At 44.3% G+C, this 15,198-nt stretch overlaps 1 protein-coding gene across 2 annotated transcripts in view; it reads right to left on the minus strand.

The window, feature by feature from the left end:
• PDPK1 (3-phosphoinositide dependent protein kinase 1) overlaps positions 1 to 15,198 on the minus strand; it is a 57,507-nt gene that overhangs the window by 2,800 nt on the left and 39,509 nt on the right. For both annotated transcript variants that reach the window (XM_034420646.3, XM_034420647.3), the window contains exons 6-13: positions 13,594 to 13,691; positions 13,433 to 13,508; positions 9,720 to 9,788; positions 8,869 to 8,965; positions 4,998 to 5,171; positions 3,980 to 4,197; positions 3,088 to 3,145; positions 354 to 506 (exon numbers count right to left, since the gene is read on the minus strand). In XM_034420646.3, the coding sequence (XP_034276537.1) occupies positions 354 to 506; positions 3,088 to 3,145; positions 3,980 to 4,197; positions 4,998 to 5,171; positions 8,869 to 8,965; positions 9,720 to 9,788; positions 13,433 to 13,508; positions 13,594 to 13,691 (943 nt within the window). The remainder of the gene's footprint in view (positions 1 to 353; positions 507 to 3,087; positions 3,146 to 3,979; positions 4,198 to 4,997; positions 5,172 to 8,868; positions 8,966 to 9,719; positions 9,789 to 13,432; positions 13,509 to 13,593; positions 13,692 to 15,198) is intronic.

Below are 15,198 nucleotides of genomic sequence, written 5' to 3' on the forward strand. Positions count from 1 at the left end.
CAGCAGCCAGCAGCAGGTTTGGCTTTAGGCACGAAGAACTCTATGCAAGCTTCTGCCCAATGGGACCTCCCCTCTACACCTCATCCAGTGTCCTAAGGCAAATGCACAGGGTTGCTCCTACTTTCTGCTGCCCCTAAGAGGAAACGGCTGCAGACGCCAAGCTCAGAGTTGCTCGCATTTGGGCCTATTTTGTTTCCTGATTAGGGATTTCTCACAGCTCCTGTTCTCAAAATAGGCTAAAAGTCGTCTCTCTCTCCCCCCCCCACCCCTTTAAAATCATTTGGATGAACATCCCAGCATAGAATTTGCAATTAAGGAAAACTCCACTTGAACTGGCTGGGCAGGTTACTTACTGTGTGGACAAAAAAGGTCTTGAAGTTCTTTGCTTCTGGTCGGAGTTCCAGTGACCAAGGAATCTCCCCTTTCAGGACTTTGTTGACAGGATCAACATAGTACAGGTGTGGCCCTTCTGTGAGCAGCAGCTGTCGCCGGCGGGCAAACAGCCCCTGTGGAGAAGCACATGGCACCCAGAACCCATTAAAGGCTTTAAAAGCATGACCAGTACATAAAGCTTTACGGGTACTGTTTGGAACCTCAACTGTCTAGTTCCAGAAAATGAAGGCATCATAAAAAGCTACTGTTATGCCACAACTACTATAACAAATCCCTTAAGTCGGAAAGTGAAACAATTCAATGCTTTTCAGAAAGCAGAGTTGAACATTAAAGCTTGATTTAGACTTGTCTGCAACTGTTACACTGAGAAGGGGCTGATGTTGTAAGCCTAGGTTGCCAATGGCTGTGGACGGGCCAACACACACACCTCCCAAATCTCAACTATAAGTTGTGTGATGTGCCTCCCGCATGATTAGTTGATCCAACTTCCTGTTGGGCACATTGTTGTTTGAGTATCTCTATCCATAAAATTAACATTCACAGAGGTATAAATGCAATAGCCACCCAACCATCTCCGAATGAGAGACAGACACGTTCCCTGATGTGCACTGACACAGAAGCCTAAACTGCCTTGCCAGAGTTCCTATCTCACAGGAAAAGCCCTCATTCTCTGCCCCCAGGCCAAGGGATTAGGGCCACCAAGAGGTTGCCTGTCTCCCAGGTCAGGATGTTAACAGGATCTGAGGGGAGCAATCCTCCCAGGAAGCCTCCAGCATGACTTTTCCCCCCCAGAAAGCCTTGGGAAGAGATGGAAAAGGAAAACCTAACCCGCTTCAGGATGGAAAGCCATGGCTGTGGCATGTTTGCCTTAATTACAATTCATGATAGTTTTCATTTTAGTGCATTCCTCCTTTGTAAGCTGCTTTGGGCCTTCTTGAGTAGAACAGCATATATACAGTACTGTGGCAAATGAGAAGAAATAAAATAAGAACCAATGACAATTGAACCCAAAGCTGCACACAGCCCTAAAAAATGTTCTAAGTCAGGAATGGGGACATTTTTTGTCACCAGGACTAGCCTTTATTGTTTTATCCAACCTCCGAAGGCTACAGAATTAGGGGTTAGGAGAACTTCACTACGATGGAGCAGCACCAGCATATGGTGGTGCATTGATCCATAATCAGTGGATAGGTTCCCCTAACAGAGATGCTCCAGCTGTCCCTCTCCTTGTAAGCCAACAGCCCATCCATTGCCCAGGAGATCTGCAGCTGTCATGCTCTGGTTCCCTTCAATTTAAAATGCCATTATTTGGGCTGTGCTTTCTCTGCTGCTGCTCCTACCCTCTAAAATGCCATTCTCCTAGATGCCTTTTTAACCCAGCCCTGCTTTGCTATGGAAGGCAATGACAACTTGGCTTTTTAAACAGGACATGGGCCAAAGTGTTTTGGGACCCTGAGAGGTGAGCAAAGAGCACTTGTTGAAACTTTTTAAAAAATGTTCTTCCTTTAGAGTTAACTTTTTGCACCTCCTGCATTTTTATTGTTTTCACTATTATAAGCTTCCTGATTCTCTTGGATTTGGAGGCTGTATGTCCAATTGATGATGATGATGATGATGATGATGAGAGGCCATGGTCAGCCAGATTTTTAGGCTGAATTTTAAGGACTTTTATTCACCTCTTCCCAAGAACTGGGATAGGTAGTTGCTGTTGTTTGATGGTGTTCAAAAATTTTGTCGTAGGATGTAAGCTGTTCCAAGTAAAGCTACCTTGTGCAATTGATTGATGCTGATGGGGTTCAAGTGGTGCTCCAGTTGTTTTGGTGCTTATTATTACTGGTACTCTCCTGGCTTTCTTTTGTCACAGCTGTTCTTCTATTTACAGCTCTTTGAGCTTTGTGATTTTCCCCCAGTTCTTTCTGTTCTGTTTTGGTATCTCCAGGTACTGCCATGTATTATGGTTCATTTATTATTACATATACCCAAGAACCTAAGTGCAACCAAAACACCGTTTATATGGCTAGTAATCCGCTTCTTTTACAGTACCTGTAGTCATTCACAGTGCCTCTTCCTAAACAATTTACCTATCAAAAGGTCAACCCAAGTATCTGAATATGCAACTAAGGCAGCTTTTGGGAGATTGTTTTCTTTGCCTCCCAAATGCAGCACTGGCATTTTTCAAAGACTTGCTCATCTACCACTCATTAGGCTATCAGAAAGCAAAGACATCCTTGGGCCTGCAGTTACAATGCGAGCATTCAGAGCACAATTTCCAGAACAAGTAACCTACCAATCTTGTTCTAGAATGCTCCACATAAAAGGCCTGGGGGTTCCAGAGCCACCTCCCATCACTGCTGCAAAGAGGTTGGCTACAACGGCTAACTCTGGTCCAACACTTCTAGAACTATCTCCCAGCAGGCAAGCAATTTACCTGCCATTATTCTATGGCCATCACAATTCAATGCGTTCCCATTTCCAGGGATTAAACCACACCCAGGGTGACCCTTGCTTAGTGTCCCTCCCCGAGGCCTTTCTCTTTCACGGCAGCCTTGTGGCAGAGGAACGGGAAGGTGTCCCCACGTTCCGTCTCCCTGAATTGAATATTTGGGGGCAGCTGGATTCCACTTTTGTAACTTTGGGGGTTTCCGGTGCTGTGTTCCCTGAAGGCATGTCAAGCAACAGGACCAAGCAACTTACCTTTCTCTTGTCTACGGGCCCCATTTTCAGTATTAAATTGTTTTCTACAAACTGGTGCCTAAAGAGAAAACATCACAGCACATTATTCCATCATCCTATCTTTGAGCCACCCCAACTTGCAACATGAGACAAGCACAACCTCTCCGAGAACCAGAAGAGGAACGTCACCCTTTGAGACCGATTCTCATGTGCCCAGAAAAAACAGCCCTAACAACGTGAACAAAGATCCAACATCTTGAGTCACAAATTGACTGGATTCTTAGAGTTTAATTCATTAAATTTTCTGAATCCATCTCTTACAAATCTGAGAATCTCCATCCTCATAATCAAGTAGGAATGTATCACTTCAAGAATAAGTGTTTGGTTGTTTTTTTACAATAACTTCTGAGAACCGAAGCTTCAATTCTGCTGTTATGTTTCCACCAGCTTTTCCAGCAGCGCTTTAAAGAAGGAATGGGGAACTTGTGGCCCTCTGTAAATGGTCAGGAGACCACCCCTTGTCATCTTCTGGATGGCTACAAGTTCCAGAGGAAGTTTCTTCTGCTTGCTAGAGTTTGATGCAATATTGTTTAGTGATTTTGGACAACTCCTAAGAAAGTTTTCTCATCTCCTTCTGATTTGATCTTAAGTTCTGTGTTATTTTTAAGCCCACCCCCACTCTTTACTCCTCTAAGACCCTCCTCTATGTTCAAGAGATTAAGAAGGTCTATGGGACAATATTTTATTTATTAATCATTTTTTATGCCGCCCATTTCTGGGAGGTGACTCTGGGAGACTTACAGGTTATAAATCAAATAGGTAAATAATTAAGATATATTAAAATATTAAAACTACAGAGATTAAAAATTTAAAAATTCCATAGAAAACTCAGCTAAGAGATCTCGAGACTTACCAAGGATTTCCACCAGCCTGCTTTGCCAACAGCAACCTTTTCTCCTCTTCTGAGAACTGGAGGTCCAGCTCAAAGGAATTGCTGTCCAGGTCATGGATGTATTGCTCTATGTTGTTTCCAGAAGTCTGCAAGGGACCCATTTCTGGGGAAGACAGTGACTGAGAAGAGGTTGAGGTGGAAACTTGCATGCAGCCAAACTGACTCAGAAGGTTGTCATACTACAAAAGAAAAGCAAGCGCCATTTAGCACTTTGCCCTGAATATGGAGATGCTGAGACAGATAACATGTCAGGGCTTTCTACCTTTATCCCAAAGGTGCCTTTTTTTTTAATGGCAACTGGACTTTCTTGATTTTTCTTGAAGTTGTTTTGCTTCTCCTCTGAGAAGCTTTTTCAGTTCTAACTGATGGGAAAGGAAAGATTTGCAGTCTTTTCAGTCAACCAGTCATTAACACTTGTCTTGCTGTGCTGCACTGCCTATGCACAACATGAGTAATGTCATACATGCCGTGCAACACAGCAAGGCATGGGCAGACTTGTGCATTGGGAGGGGGGCACCACTTCACAAAGGCATGGCTCAACACCAGAGAACTAATCATCAGGGCAGGTATTCAGCAGTCCTGGAAACAGGCACCAGCTGGGTCCTGCTAGCCCCTCTCAATTTGGCCACCCGAGGCTCAGACCCAGCACAGCACGGTCCAGGATTCAGCTCAACCATAGTATAATCCCACCCAGAAATGTCCAAGCGATGGATTTATTTTATACCCAAATCAAAACGTCTTTTTCACATCCTATGACTGACTCTCTTCAGGGATGCAAGGCCAGTCTCAGAGTATGGACGGACCGAAGTTAATGCTCCAGGCACAAAGAGCACCCTTCCCTGATGGGGATGATAGGGCGAACATGAAGGCTGTGAAGATGCAACGGACACCCCAAAGCTGATCCAGGCGCATCACTCAACGGAGGGAATCAAGGTTTCTTGGAACCTGATTCACCTTCCTGTCACCCTTTGGCACTTACATTCCCATAGCAATCCTCATCGTCTTCAGACATGGCGGGCAAGTAGGCTGTGAGCTTGGGTGGGGTCTGATGATGCAGATTTTCCCAGGTGATGAAATCAAAGAACGGATGGGCCCTCAAAGGTCCATAGCCTCCCATTTCTTCACATCCTAACCTTTTGGTAGCATCAAGAACCTGATTAAGAAATGACAGTTACTTTTCCCCTGAAACTGGTCAGCTTCCAATGATGTTTTATTTGGAGGGTCCCTCCCAAAAACACACAGCCAGAGGCTTGAAATTTGATTTTAACACTTTCTACAGAAGATCAAAAGAACTACGTGGGTCTAAATTACAAGCTGAGCCCCCCTGGAGTGCAGCCAGGGTGAACCAAGCCCCTTAGCATAGAAAAAAGGCTGCTCCGGCTCTCGATACTTTAGTAACAACAGCTAAGACAATTGTAACAAATTAACACATTTTTATAGATTGTTATTATAAACCGGATCCCTGGGAAAATTTGACTGGGATGCCTTATTCATAAAATAGTTGAATAAAGTATTTTATATTTAGAATTAAATGATGGTTACATATTTAAAACAAGTCATTCTTTGAAAAAAGTTTTTTTTCCAACTAGAACGCTTTAGAAAAAGAACCGTTGGTTGTGAGTTTGCTAACCATGGAGAACAAAAAGAAAGAGAGGAGTTTTTTGTTTTGTTTTTTTTAAATTTGATTTATATGTCGCCCTTCTCCGGAGACTCAGGGCGGCTTACAGTGCGTTAAGCAATAGTTTTGTAGGGGAGAAACAAAATGATCTCAGTCTCTATTTGAATATGGTAATGATGTCCCTGGTTCATGTTACTGTTTTTACCTGAAGAATATGCTAATTACACTTCTTGTAATTTTAAGTTTCTCTCCTTGTTAGAGGAGAAGCCGAAAGGACCACGTGCTGGCTTTCCTTTTCTTATCCAATGCTCGTTGGGGAGAGCAGAGAGCTCTCTGGGAAGGTCAGCAAAAGAAGACCTCTGAAGACATAGCACCGGATGTTACTAGAGCAGTGGAGGAAGGCCCCAAGAGGCACCCCAGTAGGAGGAGCAACTTCTCAGAGACAGGTGGCAAGAAAGAATGGATGAACCAGGAAGAGTTTTGGTAACACCTGAGACAGTTCTATTACTTAACAGCATCTTGGAGATCTTCTAACCCAACCGGCTACTCAAGCAGGAGACCCTAGAGCAGAGGTGGGGAACTATGGCCCTTTTACGACTTGTGGACTTCAATTCCCAGAATTCCTGAGCCAGGACTCACAACTTCTGATGGCAAACAATTCCCATTGATGAATTGTTCTAACTGTCAGGAAATCCTACATAACAGAATCCTACATGACAACAGAGGGAACTTTCATTGCCACAAGGGTCAACAAGAGCAAACTTCTCCCTGACTGAGCTGTTTAATACTGTGGCTAGAGTGGCCGTAGTTTCCCAGATTTATGGTACTGGGGGACATTGTCTTCCTTTGGGCCTGGAATTGGAGGCAGCTTGGAAATTCATGGACACCGTAACAGCCACAGACCACATGGACATTACTGAGGGCTCAACTCACAGAGGGACTCCATGCTTCCTCTGATTTGGATCTCATAGCAGTAGCAATATGACCAGGAGTTGGAGGAGTTATAACACAGCTTGTAGAGCAGTAAGAACTGAGCCATGCCCATTGCTACCTACGCCACTGCATTCAGGACCCTTCAAGGGCAGCTCTTTGTAGAGCACATTGCTGTAGTCCAATCCATAAGTGATGGGGCATAATGCCATCTCTGTAAAATATTTGTCAAGGCCTTTCATGATACCCTTGTGCAGAAGATAGATGCACATGAGTTACAGCACAGTATAGTCCAATTGATTTGCATCTGGTTGAACAATCCCAACCAGAGTTCATGTAAACGTTTCAGCATCAGTCTAGGAATTACTGAGCTCCTTCCTTAGAGCTAACTCATTCACTATTTTATAAACAACTTTGTGGCTGAATGGAAAGGAAGCTTATTTATTTATTTATCTGATTGATTGTTGTTGCTGTTGGCTGTCTGGGGAATCCTGGGAACTGAAGTCCACACATCTTAAAGTTGCTGAGATTAAGAAACACTGGACTACTGAGTTTGTACTACAAGAGTTTTGAGGATGAACTTTTATAACTTTTAACAAAGCTCGATGAATCCTATTTTACAGAGAGGAAAGATGCCAGAGACCTGGAAAGAGGCTAATATATATGTAATACCTAAAAAAGATCAAGCTTGACTTTAGGAAGAAATTACAAAGCAATATCATTACTGAATAATGACTACAGTTGTTCACAACAATCCTAGCTGATAGAGTGAAAATAATTTTGCAGAATCTATTCATGAGGACCAGTGTGGGTCTTCACCTAAAAGACAGCTAAGGGACAATATTACAACTGTTCTTTATATTCTGGTGCAATTAAATCCAGAGACTTCTTTTGAAGGGACTCTGTATACGACAGCTTCATTGAGACTATTTATGCTGAAAAATGGAAAGGTTCCATCTCCCCCATAATGGAGGAATGGTTGGTACTGGAACTTCTGAAGATGGCTAAATTTAACCTCTTTGATTAGAGAAAAAAAATATACATTTATGGCTGACTGTAAACTACTTACAGACTTTTTGCATGAAAGAGAAAAAAAGGCACGTACAACTTGTGGTTTAGGGGAAAAAATTAGATAGGAAAAAATGACCTTTTTATTGAAATCATAAGAGAAAGAGATAGCCTTCTAACCATACTTGTATTTGCTATAAAGGAAACCAGAAACTTCCTGTTGGTTTTTTTCCTGCACTTTTGTTTTTTCTTCTTTATCTCTTTGTTTTCTTGGTTCTGTCTTGTTTTTGTTAAGTTTTATGTGCTCTTTAAAGCTTTTGTATTTTAAAAAAGAGAAAATGTTCTCTTGCCTCATTTCAGTTTCATAGGTTATACAGCTGCAACTTCTACATTTCAGTCATGCTTGGATGTTCTGTCAATTTCAAACTCAACTTGATCATGAGACTCATTCATCTCTTCTTCTGCATAAATTTGAAAGATTTGTCACATTAAAGGGCTGACTACAAAGCAATTGAGATCACTGGTCATGGATTTCATGATGTTCTTGCTAGGCTGTTCCTTCTTTGTTGTTCATATCCTGAGAATTAGCAGAGGAATGTGCTGGGATATTTAAGGGGACTGAAAAATGAGGCCTTGGGGGAACAGTTCCACATTTAGGCAATAATGATGTCTAGCTTACAGAAAAAGAAAAAAGGAAAAAAGATATTATAGAAATCTATAGACTTCTAAAAGGCTGACATGTGCAAGGGGGTGAACTTGTCTCTGCTGAAAACAAGAGCAGGGCAAGGATCAGCAGGGAGTCAAGCTGAGCACCTGGAGGAATTCTCTAAGCAGTGAAGGTCCCGCAGGCCTGACCTTCTGCTCAAGCAAGGAGTGAGTTCCATGTTCCAAGCAGCTCCACAGTGTAATATGTCAATGAAGACTCAATCATCCAGGCCAAAAAGTTATTTAAAAAGTTAAATCAGGGCAACTGCTCTAAAGTATATACTTTGGTCCGGTTGCCCTGATTGAACTTCTTAAACAGCTCCTCCACCTTCAGGGCAGGCTTGCAAAAAAGAGCAAAGGACGGGCAGGCAGTCCAGAGGCTTGAAAGAAAACAAAACCATAACAGATGGAGAATTATGGCCTTGATTTTAAGTTGTGAAAAAGCATTGAAAGGTGTGAAAAAAGACCTGCTGGAGAGGAAGCTCTGATGGTAATCAAACTCAAACCAATGGGGGATGGGGACTTGGAGAACACAAGTTAAATGTTTTACATTTGTTTTTTTTTTCTTTGGATAGTAATGTTTATTTACCAGAAGCTTTTCTACAAGATCTTTTGCCTTGGGAAAGAACTTCTCTGGGAATTCATATTCCAGTTTGATTATCTTTTGAAATATGAGATACTCATTTCTGGAAAAAAAAAAGTCACATTAATGTAAAATCCTAGGTAGCAAAGGAAAAAAAAACATATCATATCACTCAAGAGGGTGATTTCTTTATCAGCAAGGAAATACTCTCTGTTGGAAAGTGTGGTGTGTGTGGGGGGGGGGGGGGAGGGGAATTATACTGCAGTAACCAGGCCAAAGTTGGTCCAAATCTGCATTGAATGCGTCCAACTAGACACTGGCTTGAGCCATACGTTCTGCTTAAGCCATTGTTTGTCTCCAGAAGTTAACCCATATTAAGTTGCACCTTGTGGCTTAATATAATATATCAAAACTATTGTGGTCCAAACACTATAGTTTGTTTCTTAAAATTGTATGAAACCAACAACTGTAGCGTTCAACAAATCAGTTAGCAGATGTCAAGCCTTAAACAATGATTAGCCAAAATCAAACAAATTGGCAGGAGAAAGAGCAACACAGCTTCAGCTGTAACTACGCAGAGTCTGGCTAGAGTGTCTCTAGAAGGTCCACAAGAAACTTCCCTTTTTTATTCCCATTCAGTGTCTCATAAGGGAATCAGAGCAGAGACAGGCAAAAGCAAGGAATCTAGCTAGGGAGCCTTATTAAGTAGAGACATGGCACTCTTTCCATAGCCAGAAATTCCAACCCCTCCCCGTTTCTCCGTTGCTTCCCATTATATGAGCATTCTCTTTCAAATTGTACTCAGGAAATCCTTTCTAAAAACTGGAAACTTGGTACAATTCAGGACCTTGCCTTACCCAGCTCGGAACGGTGGTAACCCTGCTACAAGCTGGTACACGATGCAGCCCAGAGCCCACAGATCAGAACTTCATCAGCAAGACGGACAAAGGGAAGAAACAAAACACAGGAATTAATATTACCTAGGCCACATTGCCATGTCTGCTTTCAACAGATGTAGGAAGCAATTGTGCAGAGCTTCACCTACTACCCAGGGCGTTCCTAGCAAAGGATCTTTGGCCACCCTTAGTCAAAATCACGTCTTCAGGACCTTGCAAAAGAGGGTCAAACTGGGGGCCCATTTTGTCTCTGCGGGATGACGTTCCATAACAGAAAAGGGCCTTTTTCTTGCTCCCACTGGATAAACTTCCTTAGGAGAAGGGACCCACGGCATTCCGTCTCCTCACTCTGGTGGGTCAGGTAGCTGTGACCAGGAGAAGATGATCCTTCAAATAACCTGTTCCCAAGCCACGTGGGGCTTTAAAGGCGACAACCAGCACTTTGAATTAGAGCCAGAAGCGAATCGGCAGCCGAGAGAGAGACAGGACACATGTGCACATCTAGGCCACCACAAAACCATGTCGGCCACTGAATTTTGAACCAACAGGAGCTTCCCCATGCTTTTCTAGGGCAGCCCCATGTACACTACATTGCAAGACACGAGATGACTAGGATATGACTGACTGTGAGCAGAAATTGTTGGTTCGGGAAAGGGCATAAATGATACATAACAAAGGCCCTCGTGGCTATGACTGCCACCTGCTCTTCAAGCAGGAGCCGTGAGACCAGGAGAACCCCCGGATTACGCACTGGGTCTTTCTGGGGCTGTGCCAACCCATCCAAGACCAAAGATGGCAATTCTTCATGGAAACCAGAGCCATCCCATCATACCAAGTTTCAGTTTCAGCCCATTGCTCCCCATCCAGCCCTTAACTGCCTCCAAGCACTGTGAGAGGGAAGTCACAGAACCATGGGCTGAGATACAGAGCTGGGCGTCATCAGCATGTTGATGATATCTCAGCCCATGGTGACGGATGATCTCACCCAACGGCTTCACGTAGATATTAAATAAAAGCGGAGGAAGTACTGAGCAGTGGATGGGGGCCAGACCTCTCGCTTCCAATCAACACTGACTGAAAGTGGCCACAGAGGAAGTGAAGCAGGACAACACAAAGCCCCATTCCATTCCACAAGGATACTGATGGTATTGAAGGCTGCCGAGAGGTCAAGCAGAGCCAGGAGGGATGCAGTGCCCGATCCTGCTCCCGCCAGAGATCATCCAAAAGCACAACCAATGCGGTTTCTGTCCTGAATCCTGACTGGTCTAGATAATCCATTTTATCCAGGAATCTTTGTATATGAATTCTTTCAAAGCATAGCTTTTTCAAAGTAGTTACAACACAGTAAGGTTATCATTTAAATTTTAAACTAAAAACAACAGCTAATAGACATGTATGTATGTATGTATGTAGAAAACATTATTGAAAAAAGCTTTTGTTCTTTTCAAATAAGTTCTGTTTCGAACAGATATGTTAGTAAAAAGATGAAGAGTATTTTAGCTGTAAATATTAAGAAACCTACCACATTTTTGGGAGTATAAGACACACCTTTTTACCCCCCAAAAGGGGGTGAAAATCTGGGTGTGTCTTATACTCCGAATGTAGCCCCACTCGCCTGCCGGCCCCCACACTTGGGAGGTTGTTGGTCTCTGTGCGTCACATTTTCCAGTGGTTTCAGGCAGTGGGGATTCTCACATTGCCAAAAATGAGCAATGTTGCATGCTGGGAGATGGGTGACGGAAACGGTTAGGGTGCTGCTTGGAACCTGCTGAAAACTGCCGCCGCCACATTTTCATGAGGGCGTGCAGCTCTACGAATTGCATCAGGGAATCGGGGAGGAAAATGCCAGAAACGCGATGCATGGAGGCGATGCTCTTGCGATGTGGGTGCTTCTGCGTGGAGAGGTGTAAGGCAAGGTGCTCGCCGCCCAGCCTGTCCCTTCTCCAGACAACCCAGGCTGAGGGCGGTCAGCTTCTGCTCCTGGCCCAGGAGACGGATCTGGCCAGGAGGGAAGAGAAAGTGAGGCTGCAGAAAAGGAGGAGGAGAGTGCGTGGCTTTGCAAATTGTTTCGGGGAATTGGGGAGAAAAACGCTGGAAAACGCGATGCGTAGAGGCAATGCTCTTTTTCCTTCCCAATTCCCTGAAGCAATTCACAAAGCCGCCCACCCTCCTCCTCCTTTTCTGCAGTCTCACTTTCTCTTCCCTCCTGGCCAGATCCGTCTCCTGGGCCAGGAGCAGAAGCTGACCGCCCTCAGCCTGGGTTGTCTGGAGAAGGGACAGGCTGGGCGGCGAGCACCTTGCCTTACACCTCTCCACGCAAAAGCGTCCGCTTTGCAAAAGCGTTGCCTCCATGCATCGCATTTTCCGGCGTTTTCTTCCCCGATTCTCCAATGCAATTTGCAGAGCCGCGCACCCTCCTCCTTCTTGGTGGCTAAAGGGGAAGAAGAAAACTCTGGGCACGTTGAGAAAGCACATTCTCCTGTTGCTGGAAGAAGGTCGAAGTTGGTTCCCCCCCCCCTTTGCTCTCTTAAACTGAACTGCACTGCTTTTCTGACTTGTTGATAAATGATCCTAGAAGAAAGCAGCAGCCGGCCACTGCGGAGGTGGCATTGATCCGTTCCGGATGGTCAAAATGCCAAGTGGCTGTGGGGAGCTGAGACATTTCTCCTTCACGCTGCCCCCCCAGCTGCTCAGTGCAGTTCAGTTTAAGAGGGGGGGGGGAGGAAGACCAACTTCGACTGCGGATGGAGCCCCTCTGGGACTGTTTGGGAGGAGAAGGTGGCTGAGGAGGGAGGAGTTTAGGCACGGGGGTGGGGGTGGGGGAGACTGCAGGAGAAGCAGCCCTTCTCCCCTTCTTCCAGCAACAGGAGTGTGTGTGTTCTCAACATGCCCAGAGTTTTCTTCTTCCCCTTTAGCCACCGAGAGCTCCGAGTTCTCCCAGGATCTGCCTGGAAGCAGCTCCAGCAGTTCTGACGGCTGCCTTCACAACTTGTGCGAGGACTGGAGATCCCCATCACCTATAGCAGCAGACTTTTCCTTAACCTCCTGAGATTACTGCCCCCATGAAAATCATCCCCCACCCCACCCTACCCACTCCAGTTAAATAGATAGGATTTGTTTTAAACTGATAAAAAGATCTGTGCTACTCATTATCAAAATCCAAATGGAAGTGAGGATGCCACTGATCCTGATGCTGGTAGGCAGAGGCAGAATTCTTGTTTTCCTCCCCCAAAATTAAGGTGTCTTATACTCCAGTGCATCTTATACTCCGAAAAATACTGTAGTTTAATTTAACTGTGCTTTGAAATATATTATTCATCCTTTATTGAGACTTCACTAAAAAAAAGTTATCCTTAAAAATACCCCACAATAAATATCAATAAGTATCATTGCCTAGTAGGAAAAAGGAATAAATAATTATTGTCTCATATCTGGGCAGAGCAAATGTTGTTTTGGAATGTTCTATTGAACAAATGTTTATGAGTTTAAAAGCTCTCAATAAATTTGAGAGTTTTTAGGATCCCTTTTTATCTGCTGGACACCCACCCCAAAATCTAACTGTCAACAGAGACAATGCAAAAAGCTTGGAGAATAGAGGTAACAGCTCAAAGTCATCACCTTGATGCAACTCAAAAGAAAGCATGAAAATATTGAAACGCATATGCAGAGCTCACCTTTTGCAGGCAGATTTTTCTGTTAATAGCTCTGGAGACACATACTGTGCTGTCCCTACGAAGGAGTTTGCTCGTGCTGAAAGAAGAAATACAGAAGTAAGGGAGGGTACTTCTCAAGGCAGTGCGACTGTTTCAGGGAATGAAAGATAAATGACACACACCTTGTTTACTATCTGCAGACAATATTTTTGCTGTCCCAAAGTCTGTAATCTGAATATGCATCTCTCCATTTAACAAGATGTTCTCTGGCTTCAGGTCCCTAAAAAAAGCAAAATGGTTACATGAACTGATCATCTCTTCCTCCCCAAGGAAATGTTTAGCTCCACATGCAATGCCCAGCGTTGAAAGTGATATCCAAAAAAAAAACTGCTCTATACTGTTGCAGTAGCATCAGGAAGATCACATTAGTAAGACACAAACCAGAAAAGATTTAGTAGGCATTGAGGGCCTAGGGCTCAAATGCTTTTAACAGTAAATTCCATTTTAAAAACTCTTACTACAGGATAAAAAGAAACCAAACACTGAAAAAAGGTACAGCTGTACGTTTTGAAAATGACTTGAAGTATTATTTATTCATGATATGAAAAACATGTTGCTGCTTTAAAGAATCCTCTCATTAAACATAATGCAACCTTTCTTCTTGTTTTGTTTGTGCCTTCTAGGCAGTGTTGCTTCCTGGTGGCTGCCTGGACTCCTAGTCCCCGCAGTTTTCCTAGCAAAGGGTTTCAGATGTGGCTTGCCATTGCCTCCTTCCTAGGGCTGAGGAGGAGGGATTGGCCTGAGGTCACCCAGCTAGCTTTTGTGTCTAAAGCAGGATTAGAACTCCTGGTCTAGTTTGATGGCTAAATCATACCACTAAACTGGCTTTTTAATGCAATTTTAGTAGCTTCAAATTGAGGAGGAAGCCCCAGTCTCGAATTAGTAAGATAAAGGATGCCAATGGATACATATGATTCAACTAATTCAAAGATCAAGCAAAGTTGGAAGGAGATACTGAAATTCAATAGAGTCAACAGCTAAAATACCTGACAAAATATTCTTGCAGGGCAGGGCTGAGGATTTTGTGCAATATCTGCATGACAAAATCGCTCAGATTCGGGAAGGCTTGGACTCCGACTGGGTAGGTTCAGATGGGGTGATGGAGGTGGGTCTTGAGAGTGTTATCCGGGAGGAGTTTGACCCTGTGACTCCCGAGGATGTGGACAGGATTCTGGGTAGACTTAGCGCTGCCACATGTTTATTGGACCCGTGTCCCTCCTGGTTGGTGCTGGCCTCCCGGGCGGTCACACGAGGCTGGCTCCAGGAGATTATTAACGCTTCTCTGAGTGAGGGTTTCTTCCCCTCCGGCTTGAAAGAGGCGGTGGTGAGACCTCTCCTCAAGAAGCCTTCCCTGGACCCGGCTGTATTAGCGAACTATCGTCCAGTCTCCAGCCTTCGCTTTGTGGCGAAGGTTGTTGAGAGTGTGGTGGCGCGACAACTTCCTCAGTACCTGGATGAAGCTGTTTATCTAGATCCTTTCCAGTCGGGCTTCAGGCCTGGCTACAGCACAGAAACGGCATTGGTCGCATTGGTTGATGATCTCTGGAGGGCTCGGGACAGAGGTTGTTCCTCTGTCCTGGTCCTATTAGACCTCTCAGCAGCTTTTGATACCGTCGACCATGGTATCATGCTGCGCCGGTTGGAGGGGTTAGGAGTAGGGGGCACCGGGTTGCGGAGGTTCTCCTCCTTCCTCTCTGACCACACGCAGTCTGTGTTGGCAGGGGGGA

The sequence above is a fragment of the Pantherophis guttatus genome, chromosome 14 (genome assembly GCF_059756535.1).
Source record: "Pantherophis guttatus breed Tessera chromosome 14, ASM5975653v1, whole genome shotgun sequence".
In the NCBI taxonomy this organism is placed as follows: Eukaryota; Metazoa; Chordata; class Lepidosauria; order Squamata; family Colubridae; genus Pantherophis; species Pantherophis guttatus.